This window comes from Sapajus apella, unplaced genomic scaffold, assembly GCF_009761245.1.
Source record: "Sapajus apella isolate SASKATOON/1434 unplaced genomic scaffold, GSC_monkey_1.0 scaffold87, whole genome shotgun sequence".
In the NCBI taxonomy this organism is placed as follows: Eukaryota; Metazoa; Chordata; class Mammalia; order Primates; family Cebidae; genus Sapajus; species Sapajus apella.
The window spans coordinates 7116204-7129983 of NW_022437027.1; the positions used below are offsets into that span (position 1 = coordinate 7116204).

The following is a 13780-nucleotide window of genomic DNA, read 5'->3' on the forward strand; positions in this document are numbered from 1 at the left end:
ATTGTACAGCCATATGCAGAAGAATGAAACTAGACCTGATCTCTCACCATATACAAAAATAAACTCAAGGTGGATTAAAGACATAAATGTAAAACCTAAAACTATGAAAATACTAGAAGAAAACCTAGGAAAAACATTTCTGGACATTGGTCAAAACAAAGAATTGATGAGTAAGACTTCAAAAGCATAGCCACCAAAGACAAAAGTAGACAAATGAGACTATATTAAACTAAAAAGCTTCTGCACAGCTAAGGAAACAATCAACAGAGTGAGCGAACAACCTCTTGAATGAGAAAATATTTGCAAACTGTTCATCTGACAGGGGACTAATATCCAGAATACAGAAGGAACTCAACAGTAAAGAGCACAAATCCCTTTAAAAAGTAGGCAACGTTAAGTGTATAGACATTTCTCAAAAGAAGAGGTACAAATGGCAAACAGGTTTGTAATCAGTAATAATCAGAATGATACAATCTATACTGATATAGTTTATTACTGATTATTTGCCATTTGTGTGTCAAACAGGCTTATGATCAGTAATAATCAGTAATGTATATCAGTAATAATCAGAGAAATGTAAATCATATCCACAATAAGATATCATCTTTTTGCCATTCAGAATAGCTGTTATTAAACAACACATGCTGGCAAGGATGCAGAGAAAAGGAAACTCTTTTTACACTGTTTGTGGGAATGTAAATTAGTACAGCCACTATAGAAGACAGTATGGAAATTTCTTTAAAAACTAAGAATAGAACTATCATTCAATCCAGCAATCCTACTACTACCTAAAAGGAAAGAAGTCAGTACATCAAAGGGATCTCTGCACTGTCTATTTATGGTAGCACTATTCACAATAATAGAGACATGGAATAGCCTACATGTCCATGAATGGATGAATGGATAAAGAAAATGTGGTTTATACACATAATAGAGCAGCCATAGAAAAGAACAAAATCTTGTCATTTGTAGCAACATGGATGGCACTGAGGGGTCATTATTTTAAGTGAAATAAGCCATGTACAAGAAGACAGATATCATATGTTCTTGGTTAAAAGTGGGAGCTAAAAAATTTGATCACATGGAGGTAGAGAGTGGAAAGACAGATAACAGAGACTGAAAGGGTGATTTTGGGGAAAGGAGAATGAAGAGAACGGGGTTAAAGTCTACAAACATACAGTAAGATAGAATGAAGTCAGTACTTGGCCACATGCAGTTGTTCACACCTGTAATCCCAGCAGTTCTGGAGGCTGAGGTGGGCGGATCATCTGAGGTCAGGAGTTTGAGACCAGCCTGGCCAACATGGTGAAACCCCGTCTCTAATAAAAATACAAAAAATTAGCCAGGCGTGGTGGCATGCACCTGTAACCCCAGCTACTCAGGAGGCTGAGGTGGGAGAATTGCTTGAACGCAGGAGGCAGAGGTTCCCGTGACCTGAGATCATGCCACTATACTCCAGCCTGGGCGACGGAGCAAGATTCCATCTCAGAAAACAAACAAACAAAAGTTAGTAGAGTGACTATACTTAAGAAAAATGTTGTACTTGGGTGATGGATACCCTAAATACCCTGAGTTGATCACTATGCACTATACATACCTAACAAACTTTCTCACATATCTCATAAATGTGTACCAAAAAAAATTCATTAGAGTAAAATGCCATATGGAGGACACAAGTTCCTTTTAAAACAGCATAAAAAGAAGCCCCTCCAAAAAACCGTATTTGTTGCATACATATGCAAGGGAAAGTGTGGCTCCTTTAAAGAATGAATTTTGGATGAGAAAACTAAGGAAACTACCTGGTAAGAGAGGAGAATTGAGGCAGGTAGCCTCTAATATATGAGAGCAAAAGTATCTTTGTTCTTTGAAACAGAATTCTCCTAGTCAAACCAAAATAACATAAATGAGTTAATTCTCTTCTACGCATCTCTTGTGAATACTTTCTCATTCTTTCAACAAATTTGGCTGTATTGACAGGGAAGGGAGAAAGTCCCTGACCCCTTACTTGATAAGCTGAGTGACTGAAGTTAGTAAGCAAATGTCTTCACGAAACAAGCACTCCCCTCAAATCAACTTTGGGAAAAAAAGATGCTTCTCCAGACCTTCTTCTTCTGCTTCTTTTTATTTTTTTTTAAATACTCGCCTCCAGGTGGCCTTTAAACCAACAAAATCCATCTACCATTCTCCACACTCTAAGGATTAGGTGCCTTGTTAAAAAATGACTTTTCTCACTAAGTCTGGCTCTTACACAGCTGACGAGTTCTGGGCAGTGGAATCAGGCAGGACTCAAAGATAAGCTAGAATTACCCATAGTGGAAGGGTTTTTTAAAAAAAACTTTTAAAGACCATTTTTAAAAACAATTTATATAAATAAATTTATATACAATGAAGAAACACATATACAGAGCACCCCAATTACCAGTACGGTGGACCCTAGCCCTTCTTTTCTGCATTGGGAAACAGAACAGAGAACAGAACAAATGACTCCATCTTCCTCTTAACTCTTTCCACCTATGTGCTCAGTTTTTCAAGTAGAGTTTCTATTCCTTTGCTGGTGTTTGGTTTTTTCCAATGTAGGAATCAAGCTTTTCAGTTCAGCTTTGACTTTGCAACTTCTGGGTCATAACTCTGGAGGAGGCTGGAAAGAATAATGGTACCTTGATTTACGCTAGCCCAAGACTTTTGGTTCTTCATACCAACATGCTCTACAAGCGTTTTTGCAAAACAACCTTCTCTCCCATTTTCTTTCATCTTTTTATCTTGTTCTATTAGCCACTTCAGAACTAGATGTCCTGCAGGATGTTCTGCCGTGTGAAGCTCTCCATCCTGCCAGCGGGATGCAGTTCTGTTGCTGCCAAGCTGGCGATGGCATTCATGGCAGGCTGAAAATCTCCAGTGGCAGATCCCAGAATGTCAGACATCAACACACACGCACACTTATCTAGCACCACCTCTTGGGCGTGTTCTTGCAGGTAGCTTAACAAAGCTGGAGAAATGGATTCTAGGAGCTCCCGTCTGTGGACCTCTATATCTTTCTGTGTGCATTTCCATCTCCTTTTTGCACAACTTCAATGATTTCTCGAACTGTATGTGCAGGATCTCTGGGGCTTAGTAAGTATAATTGGACCTTCCTTCCATATTTATCATTTACTGTGTTAGGCAACAAACGAATAATTTCTGATATGATTATCTGCTTCACAAGCTTAGTATCATCAATACAATCAAATGCCGCCAGTAAAACCAAATGGGAGTATTGGCCATTAGCCACCTTTTCAACATAAGTCTTCATTGTTTTCACCATCACTTTCCTGTCTTTGGGGGTACTGTGCGACACGCACTTCATGGCCACTCTGGCGCCATCGTGTGTGTGTGCCAGGTATACCAGCGCTTCACAGATGGCCTCAATCATTTCTGATCTGAGTTTGGGGGGTACATAGGTAAAAAAGACCAAGAATACTTTATGCACCAAAAAGTGCTTAGTCACAGCTTCCTTTTGGGTCATTGAAGTTAGAATCTGTTTCATTTCATCCATAATAAGCTCTAATTTTTCTGGCTGTACCTCTAATACTTTGTCCAGAGTTGAGTGATCTACTGACTTGTAAAGGTGAAATGTGTTCCCATAGGGTTTTTATGATAAACCAACTGAAAAGAATGAGGAAGGAATGGGTGGTACTGTGTGACAAGGTAGCTATGTGTGCTTACCAGAAAAGATATGTCCTTGATGTATATTTCCAGGAGAGGTAAGGGGCCAATAAAGCTTTGTGAATGGTGGCTCATCTGTCATTTCTATCTGTTTTCTCTGTTCAAGTCCACCTGAGGGCTCAGAAGCAGCATGCCTGCCCACACCTTCATTATAGTATGCTAGCATCACCAGCTGCCACTAGTAGAGGTCGTAGCAGAATGGGGCTCTAGCAGCACAGGCTTTTGAGCTTGTGGAGTCTTACGTTCTCCCTGCCCTGGGCAGGGGAGATTTGCAAATGTGGAGTGGGAGGTTCCCAAGGTTCAGCCAGATGATAGACGGTGAAATGAGGGTTGACAATGTGCTCAGAGGTTTGAAATTAAAAGAAAACAAAAGCCAAGTCATTAGATCGCTGTGTTTTAACAGTGATGTTGCTGCTTCACTTAATATCCTGGCTTGCAGAGTATCTTGGCTTGCAGAGTCCTGGAGGAATCTCCCAGTCAATGAGCTCAGAGATTAGTAAATGGTAGTTCCTGGGTTGCACTATTTGAATCAGATTTGGCCCAGGCTGAACAGAGAGAAATGTTGAAAAGGGGAATTCCTTTATTTCATGCATGATGAAAATAATTTCTCTGCCAATTGGGAAGGAGTGGAGGGCTGGAAGATTCCTATAATTATTGTTTAATATCTTGCAGTTCTAGTAAGTGTTTCAGCTGGAGTGAACTGATATTAATATATGGGGTGATTCACACGGCAGAGAATGGGTAGAGATGAGGAGGATTTAGCCTCAAGCTCCCTGAAGCCATGTGGAACTGGATAAGGACAAGTATATTTGTCTGATGCCTGCCAGGCCACCTATCCCCACTCCTCTTGCCTACCACCCTGCCTTTCTGATGTACAGGAAAAAGTATTTTCCCTTAAGAAGAGAAGGCAAGAAGTGGAAGGTGAGACTTGGAAAACAGAGTTGGCCTTAGATCTAAGCAATATGAATTCAAACTTAGTGCACGTGCTATTACTGAGAGCCTTCACAGAACACTGGAAGGGACAATCTAAGATTAGAGGTGCTTTACTTTATAACTGATTTATACTGTCTACACATGGAGCAAAGTGAATATACTAAAAAGTCAGTTGGAAGAAAAAGTGAGTGAATATCTAGACTATTTAACAACAGAAACACTTTGGACTTAATTGTTTGAGTATTATCTTAGATGCAGTTTAACATTATGACTACCCATCTTAAAAGTGTCGTTAAAAATAATTTTTATTCCCTTTTCATTGAGGTGGCAGTCATTCAAGTACTAAAAAAACTTCAGGAGGACAACACTTAGAGTGCATTAAATAAATATAAATTTTATTAAAAACACTCACATAGCGTTATCAGGAATGATATAATAATAGCTTTCAAATAACCTGCATTCATAACATTACAATACTTACAGTATTTATAACCATCCTCAGATCTTATAAACAAACCAAACATCTCATGAAAATAAAATGAAACTAGTTAAAAAAAAATAAAGCATAGAAAAATGCACACAAAAGTTCATTATCTTAGTGTCAAACTGCAAGAGTTTTCTACACAAGTTAACCACTAGCTTTAGAAGTGAACTGTACATCACTGTGCGTCAATCAAGATGAAAAATTCATTCAAGTAAAGTTGACACCACTCAGAAGCATTTTCAAGTATGGCTATATAGTCAACCTGATATTCCTATATTAGCAAATTGTAGATCTGCTTTCCATTCATTCTAACTGAGGCAGGTTTTATATTTACAATTATAGATCTGATATTTACAATATGCCATTCAATTCCTTCTCTTCCTTATGTAACCTCTCCCCAACCCCCAAACTATGCTTCCTGCTCTTTTTGGCCAGCAGTTTAACAAATGACAGTAGGTGACATAGAAATCAAATATTAAGAATGGCTAATCAAAATCACCAAATGTACATACAAATGTTTTGAGCTAGATATTATGGTAATAATATATAAAACATTAAAATCATGTGGTTTGTAAGCAAAGCAAACATTTTTGGACATGTCTGTAAATTGGACAAAATCACAAATTTGATAAATCTTTTAAAAAGACAAAAGCCATCTTATAAGTATTTGACCAATAAAACCCAAAGGCCTCCTCTGATTAAGAATTTATTTTAAATACTAGTAAGCAAAAATGTATTTAGGTCAAAATGTAATTGTACAGTCTATTGCACACCATACCTGTAGGTGTCTGCCTGTTTAAGGGAAGTCCTTATGGAGTATATACCTTCAGTGATTACAGGATCAAAAAAACTTCATTTAGAGAGTTAAAAGACTCTGGCCAAGAGCCACTTGCCAAACTCTCCTGCCTTACAATTTTCCCTTTATCAACTCAGTGCATTCTATTTTCATGTAATTTTTTTTTTTCCTGCTTGAAACAGTCAAAAGATTCCTCAAACTTTTAAAATTCTTTTCTTTACAATAAAAAGAGCCAACAGATTTACAAAATTAGTTTTAGTTACATCAGTACATGTACAAGTAAAATAGAAGGGATTCAAAATAAAAGGGTTAAATCCCTGACAAGGAATATATTTATTAACCTACAACAATTTTACATAAACACAGGTGACATGTTGGCATAAGGAGAACATGAGCTGAAATATCCCTGAATTTTTAGAACAAAAAGGTTGAAGTTCAAGTTATACTTGCTAAGAAATCAAGTATTGAAAAAAGTTTTTTTTTTTTTTTTTTTTTTTTTTAATAATAAAAAAAAGGACTTGGAAAAAAAATGATGGTACACAATGCTTTCACTCTCAGTTCAATATCCTATTGCCAAACTAGTGTTGAGGTATATGACAAGTAGGAACATCACTCAAACATTTAATGACTTCTTAGCTCACATTATGATATATTTGTAGCAGGCTGAGTAGCACCATCATGATGTGAATTCTGCTTCAAACTCATATATATGTATATAATTTTTTTTACAGTACTAAAATACTAAAGCATCGCGTTAAAAAAGTTTTGTTTACAATTTAATTTACTATACAACTCTTTCACTTCTTCTTTATACAAATTAATGATTTAAAACCACCACAGCAAACCAGCTGCCTGTTTTTGTTTCTTTTTAACTGACAGATTCACATGGAACTAACCCTGTTTATTCATCTTATGCAGGCATCAGTCTGCTCACTCTTCTTGTTAGAGAGGACACTTAAGCTAAGAAATGGCAACATCACAATGTACATAATTATCAACACAAAGGCAGACTGCCATTCAGTTCTCTGAAGAGCATACAGATCCATCAAATAGCATAGGCTTCAGTGAACTAGCTTTGCTGAGTCTGTAGCATGCGGCTAATTATTACCTGCAGTTAATAGAAAATTCTTAAAACTGTACATATTTGAGCAATGAACTTGTCATACAATTTTGTAGAAAACTGTTTTACAGTATAGCATGTGAGATGAGCACCAGAAAACATGTTTTGTGGACTAACGTATTCCCTTGAATCCAGTAAGCCCCACTGTGGATTTAACTGGCTGTGTTAAAAATGGACACATTGCTCATCAGCAGATGCATGGCTAAAAGCAAAAATATTTTAAAAGCTTTCCTCGTTTCCTTAAAAAAATCAACTTTGCATTCTAAAATGAAAGTAAACTTGTTTTTTAAACATCTTAGTACCTTAGCATTGTTCAAGTTGTCAAAGCTTAGGTAGACAAAGTGCTTCTAAAACACCATTTAAAATATTTATACATATACATGTGTGTGCACATATACATGTTTGTGTATATATGTACATATATACGTTTATTGTCCTACAAGGACTTCACTGGATGAGCAAAATCCAGAGGCCTTTAAAATGTCCACATTTTAAAAACTAAGCTTGTGTAAGAATAGATAAGTATGATAAAAACTTGAATGAAAAGGTACCCCTATTATTTAAGGGCACTGGAGTACACTGATAGCATCTTGATGATATAAAGGCATTAAATTTTCAAATATTAAAGACACCATTTTCTTAGCACCATTTCTTAAAACATCCAAACAAATTCAGTGTTTTCCTGTTACTCATTTATGCTTCCTGTAGCTATTTTGATAAATAAACGTTAATATTAAGATTACAGTAAAAACTGCATTTCAGAAAGCCATATTTCCAGTATTTCAGTACATCATATATTCAGCACCAGATGGTATTTTAAGATTCCTGTCACTGTAATACTACAGTACTTGTTTGATTTATGTTCCATGACTATGCAAACTTGGTATTATTAAAAGTAGTCACAGATGTGTAGACTTGTAAGGGGGGGAAATCACATTTACATATCATCTCATCCAATAATAGAACCAGTGTTTAAAAATGTAAATTGCAGAACACTTTCTTCCCCACCTTCTTTTTGCATAGAATGCTTTGGTCTTTTCCTAGATGCCATCTGTGACCACTTGGGAGTCAGTGAAAATTAAGTGCTATGGTAAGATTACCTCTTTTTTTTTGCTGGTGAGCTGAGGTTTTTCCCACCACACTTGTCATAAATACTGTGACCTTTCCCCACTGCCCACGTCATGATAACTACACTACTGACAGGTTGGTTGTGGTCTTTTCAAATGAGGTAACCAACAAAAAGGGGTGATATCATATATATCTGTTGTAAGGCCCTGTGACCCGAGTGAAGGCATATGGAGATGTAGTTACTGTGGAGTCTGTGGTCACGGACATGGTCCTTTCAGCAAGGGACTTGATGAAGCGCAGGTATGTGGGCTCTGAAGGTTCATGTGGCTCAGTGGGCTCCCGTTTCACTTTTTTGCCATGGGATTTTTGAGGCACATAGTCTGGGCCATACTTTTCAGACTCTTCCTCTTTCTCACGGGCTTTTTCAGCCATTTTGGCTTCCCAAAGAGCCAAGCCATGTTTTGGTTCATTCATGCTCTTATGCTGGTAAAAGACGAGTGAGATCCTGGTGGGGTGATTCCTGTTGGGATTCTTTAAAGGGGTTGTAGCATGCAGCTCGCGCTTTGCACACTCAATGAGAATTGACCCATGAGTTGGAGCCACGGCCACTCCCCCAATGTCAGGATCCAGAAAGCTCTGCTCGCTGTCTGACCAGACCTCATCATTGTCCTCTGCAGCAGAAGCCACGCCCTGCACTGGTGTCAATGGCTGCTTTTCCTGACCATTAGCATCACTTATTTTGTGTAAGCCTCCTTGGACACAAGCAGTTCTATCATGGTTAAGAGCTGGAAGCATCTTTGATAACCCATTAGCTGTGTGGGAAAGCATGTCATTCTCCTTGTTTTGGAGATGCAGAGCATGAAGGGAGCTGTTGAACATGCCTGGAGCTGCACTGTAGTTATGGATTATGTGAGACGGTGAATGATGTTCACCATTTTTATAGTCCATGTTTGGATTACTCAAATTGGGTGGTAATCTAGAGGTGGCTCCCATGAAGTGGCCATCCACCTCATGAGTAGAATAAGGAGGCAACGTCCCTATGTGATGTACATTTGGTCTAATGGTACAACTGCTGAAACTATCTCCCTGTATACTTTGGTTTCCATAACCTAAGTATTTAGATGTAAAACTCTGGCTATTTCCAAACCTTGGCTGGTAAACTGTATGGATGGGTGGTAGATTTAGCTTAGACAGAGGGTCTTGGTTTGGATACCTATACAGATCCATGGGCTGAGACTGGGGAGAATAGGAATTCAGATATGGGGAGCAGTTGTCCACTGATAGGTTTCCATTGCATTGATATGATGAATATTGGTTATTCTGATTCAAAAGCCCAGGGTAAGGGTTCATGGGATTAGAAGAATTCAAATATGAACCTACAGCTTGAGATGAGGTGGAATAGAAGTTGCTTCCATAGATATCTGAAGTGTGTGAAGAGCTTGGATAAGGACCAACCAGATTGGGCCGTCTCACGTATGGATTTGTGGATCCAGAAGCAGAATAGGAGTTGACAGACTCTGTCTGAGGGTGATGTGGCTGCTGCTGCTGGGGCTGTGGTGGGTTCTTCTGTAGAGGCTGGAGCTGCTCGGACTGCTGCATGACTGGTCCTGGAAGTCGCAAAAGTTCTGTGGGCAGGGTAAGAGGGAACAGAAACAGATATCTCTGATGTTGATGATTATTTTATGAAGGTTATCGAGGATACTTAAATGTGTGTAAGAAACTCCACTAGGAATATACAATACCTATTAAGCGGAGATAAGAGCAAAGTCAGGTTTCTGATCACTGTCCAGCACAATTTTTTATCTTAGGTATGAGAAAGGCAGAACTTAGTGGAGAAAAAAAAAGTAATAAACATCCAAGGCCATTCCATTGAAAGCAACATCTTCTCTGGAACTTCTGAACATGCCTTTGCTTGAAGTGCCCTCCTTTTTCCTCCCCGTCTCCCTACCCTTCCTTGGTGTAGTCATCCCTTCCTCAAGGGACCACTGTGACCTCATCTTCTAGTGCTTTTATAATACTCAATGCAAACATAGATCTGATAAAGCCATACTCACAATGTATTACAGTTATGTTTTTAGTCCTCTCCTCACCCCCACTGGTAAATAAATTCCTAAATGGGAGGGACAATGTCTTATTTTACTTTATTTCTTTATTTCCTGGCATGCAATGGAACTTGCTACATAATTAAAATAAGATTTGTTATGCAAGGTTCAGGAATGTTGTGAAAAAAAGAATGACACGCATTTAAACACAAAAAGCATCTTATATAATCAGCAAATGCTACTTTATGAGTAGGCTTTCCAGAAAGGAAGTTAACACAGCTGTAGATAACACTTAAAGAAACTTTCAGCTTTGTATGTGAAACTTTAAAAGTCATACTTGTGTTTTGATCTAACTTTAAAAAGTCTTATGAGTTAAGAACAAATAGATAAAACTGCAATGGCAGTTCTGAGAACAGAAGTGATCATAACCTGCAGAAGCCAGTTGAAAGGGAGAAGAGACAAAGTTCTGTCTGGTAACATTTCACAGCTAACCTAAAGGAGATATCAGGGAGGAACAGTTTTTACTTAGTGTAAGTCAACCAATCAATAAACACTTATCAAGCATCTTTAGCATATTGTTCTAAGTTAACCCAGTTCCTCTGAGCTTGGCAATGAATCAGTAGAGAAATTTGGCTTTATGAAGCAGTAAAGATGGTTAGTTTTAAGCAAACTGGTATACTAAACTTAAAATATACACATTTTGCTTTTGTTAATGGCCAGGCCAATACCATCTCCAAATTTTGGATTTTTTTTTTTTTTAAACCATACTAATTACAGACATAAAGCAAGAGGCTATGGAAAGAAAATAACTTAGTCTTCATGAATAATGTTCTATTGTTACTACTACAGCTGTAATCTATTTCGATGGGTAAAAATTTTGTAGGATACCTACATGTGGAACCTCTCCTTAACCACAGAGTCAACATGTCTAAGGAAAGGTATTTTATTCTCCTTTCTCTATAAATTGCAGTTTTTTCAAACTTTTTATTTCAATAAATAGTACTGTTTTAGAAACCTAAAACAGTAGGTTAAGTTTAAAACTTTGGAGTCATCTTTAAATTTTTCTTTTCTTTCATTCCAGTGTTCTGTCACCAATGTATTGATTTTCTTTTTCCCATTTTGGAAGAGCTCATTTGCACCATTTTGTTTTATCTTTATGCTACCAACAAAATTCAAGGTCTTGTTACCTCAGTCCTGGTTTACGGTGCCTGTCTCCAAACCATTAGCTCTTCTACTAATTTGGCCTACTGCTAGATTACAATGAATTTCATTATATCACCTACCTGTTAAAAAATGTTGCTGTTTGTTATAGGATAAAATCCAAACTTTTCCATATTTTCCATGTTATTGGGTGATATCTCATTACCACCTCTGAGAGCAAAGCCTGGCCCTTGCTACTTTAGAGAAGACTCTGGCACAGAACTAAGACCATAACTGATGTAACTTTCCAAAATTAACAATGTTCATTTTATAATGACAGCACATAGACGCATGGAGGTGGGGGGACAACACACACTGGGGCCTGTTGGCAGGGGTGAATCTGGAAGAATAGTTAATGGATGCTGGGCTTAATACATAGGTAATGGGTTGATCTGTGCAACAAATCACCATGGCACATGTTTACCTATGTACCATACCTGCACATCCTGCACGTGTACCCCAGAACTTAAACGTTGATGGGGCAAAAAAAAAAAAAACAGAACAATGTTCATTTTTAATAGACCATACAACACATTTATCTACAAATACTTTACATTTACCTGCCAACTGCTTAGCCTGGCTTGCGTTTTCAGTTTGTTTTGTACGTGAGGAGGCTGACTTTTCCTTTTCATTTTTATTCGAGCTGTTGTCCAGGGAGGAAAGCTTTTCAGCTGCAGCTTTCTTGGCTTCTAGTTTCCTTTGTCGGCAAGTCTTGACTGGCTCTGCTAACATCCTGACTTTTCGCCGAAAAGAACTCAGTACCTGAATAGCACCACTCCGTTTTTTCTCCTCCTGAGCTTCTACACTCCCAAACTCATCCACATCAGAGACTTTGTATAATGGCAGAACGTGAAGCTGCTCATCCTCAGGTTTTCCTCCAATTTCTCGATTGTCTTCTCTAGTGAGAGTGCATACCTGGCAGGAAAGACAGACATTACAACCTCAGCAACAGGTCCAAAAGAAAATGTGTGTGTGTGTATCTGTCACCTCTCAGTACGCAGATTTGTGCTGGTGGTCAAGTTGCTCCAGATCAATGACATGTATATTACCATAAAACCATTCTACCTGTTATTAATGAAAATAGCATCAAGATGGTACAGGGAGATAAAGACAAATTGACACTGCCACCCACCCTTTCCCTGAGTCTATCAGGAGCTGTTACTGTGGTGACCCTTGTTCTTCACATACGTTTCTGACTATGGGAAGAAGCAACACTCCCCAAAATGAAGCACTCTCTCACTTTTCACACTTCAAAAATAGATGTGCGAGATGTGAAGCCTCTTCAAAAACAGGCAAAAAGTTTTTTCTATGAAATGACTTCCTCTGTTTTTGGTAGTATCACATTTGCCTCATCTCACAATTCTGAACGCAAATTTCATGTCTTTCCACATACCTGACAGCAAACTCTCTATGCTTAAGAAATTTCCATAAGATAACTGAAGTAAACATATAAAAAATGAAAATCTAAAGATTTGGCTGATATAGGTAATATGCAACTTAATACTATTTTTTTTAACCTATTTTTTTTTTTCTCTTTCTTTGTACTTTGTCAAACCTAACTTTGTTTCTCTTCTCTTCATTTATTTTCTGAAACATACAAGTAGGTACTCTGAAAAGGGTAGGGGGTGGAGGGAGGAAAGCTACATCTGTTGCCTTGATAATTAAATGGTACTTTTTTCTTTGGTTACCACAATTATATTGGTTTTGGTAAAGGATTATTTGTGGTTTTAAAATACTAGCTTTTTAGTATTTAGTGTTTTTGATGAATGGAGACAAGGTGATCTACAATAAAGTCATTAGAAGATACTCTTGAGAGAACTGTGATCATAACGGACTGACTTTCAACATAACTTTAACATGAGATGGTATTAATGAGCCTCTCACTTCCTGCACAGAAAAGTCTTCAAATGCATGTCTCTGAGCACCTTGTTACTTTCCCCATACATATGTAACCCTATTCAGTTCTCATTTAGTGCTCCTTTCCATTTTACTTCACAGAACCCATGCTCTATCGGAAGCAAATTCTCCTTTCTAAACATCCTTCTCATTATCTTACTCTCTATCACCTTGCTGGAATGAAATCTGGTTATATTCAGGATGCACTATAACTCCAGTTATCATTTACTTCTGCTTTTCAGAAACTAGCATAGCCTCCTAATAATGAGCAGGTGCTGAGAACATGACAAGTGATGATTTTAGTTGTTGTGGTTGTTGGTAGGTCTTGTGTTTGTTCTGGATCAAAAGTTAGCAAACTAGAACCTGTGGCTAATGTGTCTCACAACTTGTGTTTGTATGGCCAGTAAATTAAGAATGGGTTTTAAATTTTCAAGGAGTTAAAAAAACCCACCAAGCAATGTGATAGAGACCCTATGTAGGCTGTAATGCCTAAAATATTTACCATCTTGCCCTTTGTAGAGAAGAGTTTTCCAGTCTCT

The 13780-nt window shown here is 37.8% G+C and overlaps 1 protein-coding gene and 1 pseudogene across 2 annotated transcripts in view; both read right to left on the reverse strand.

Annotated features, from left to right (window-relative positions):
- Positions 1-2341: 2341 nt before the first annotated feature.
- On the reverse strand, positions 2342-3628 carry LOC116534381 (annotated as a pseudogene).
- Positions 3629-5003: 1375 nt separating this feature from the next.
- TET2 (tet methylcytosine dioxygenase 2) overlaps positions 5004-13780 on the reverse strand; it is a 135905-nt gene continuing 127128 nt past the window's right edge. Inside the window, exons 10-11 of one of the 2 annotated variants that reach the window (XM_032254875.1) lie at positions 11906-12260; positions 5004-9728 (exon numbers count right to left, since the gene is read on the reverse strand). In XM_032254875.1, coding sequence (XP_032110766.1) covers positions 8287-9728; positions 11906-12260 — 1797 coding nt within the window. In that variant the 3' untranslated portion in view covers positions 5004-8286. Of the gene's footprint in view, positions 9729-11905; positions 12261-13780 lie in introns of those variants that run through there. The other variant, XR_004261732.1, reaches the window with a different exon arrangement.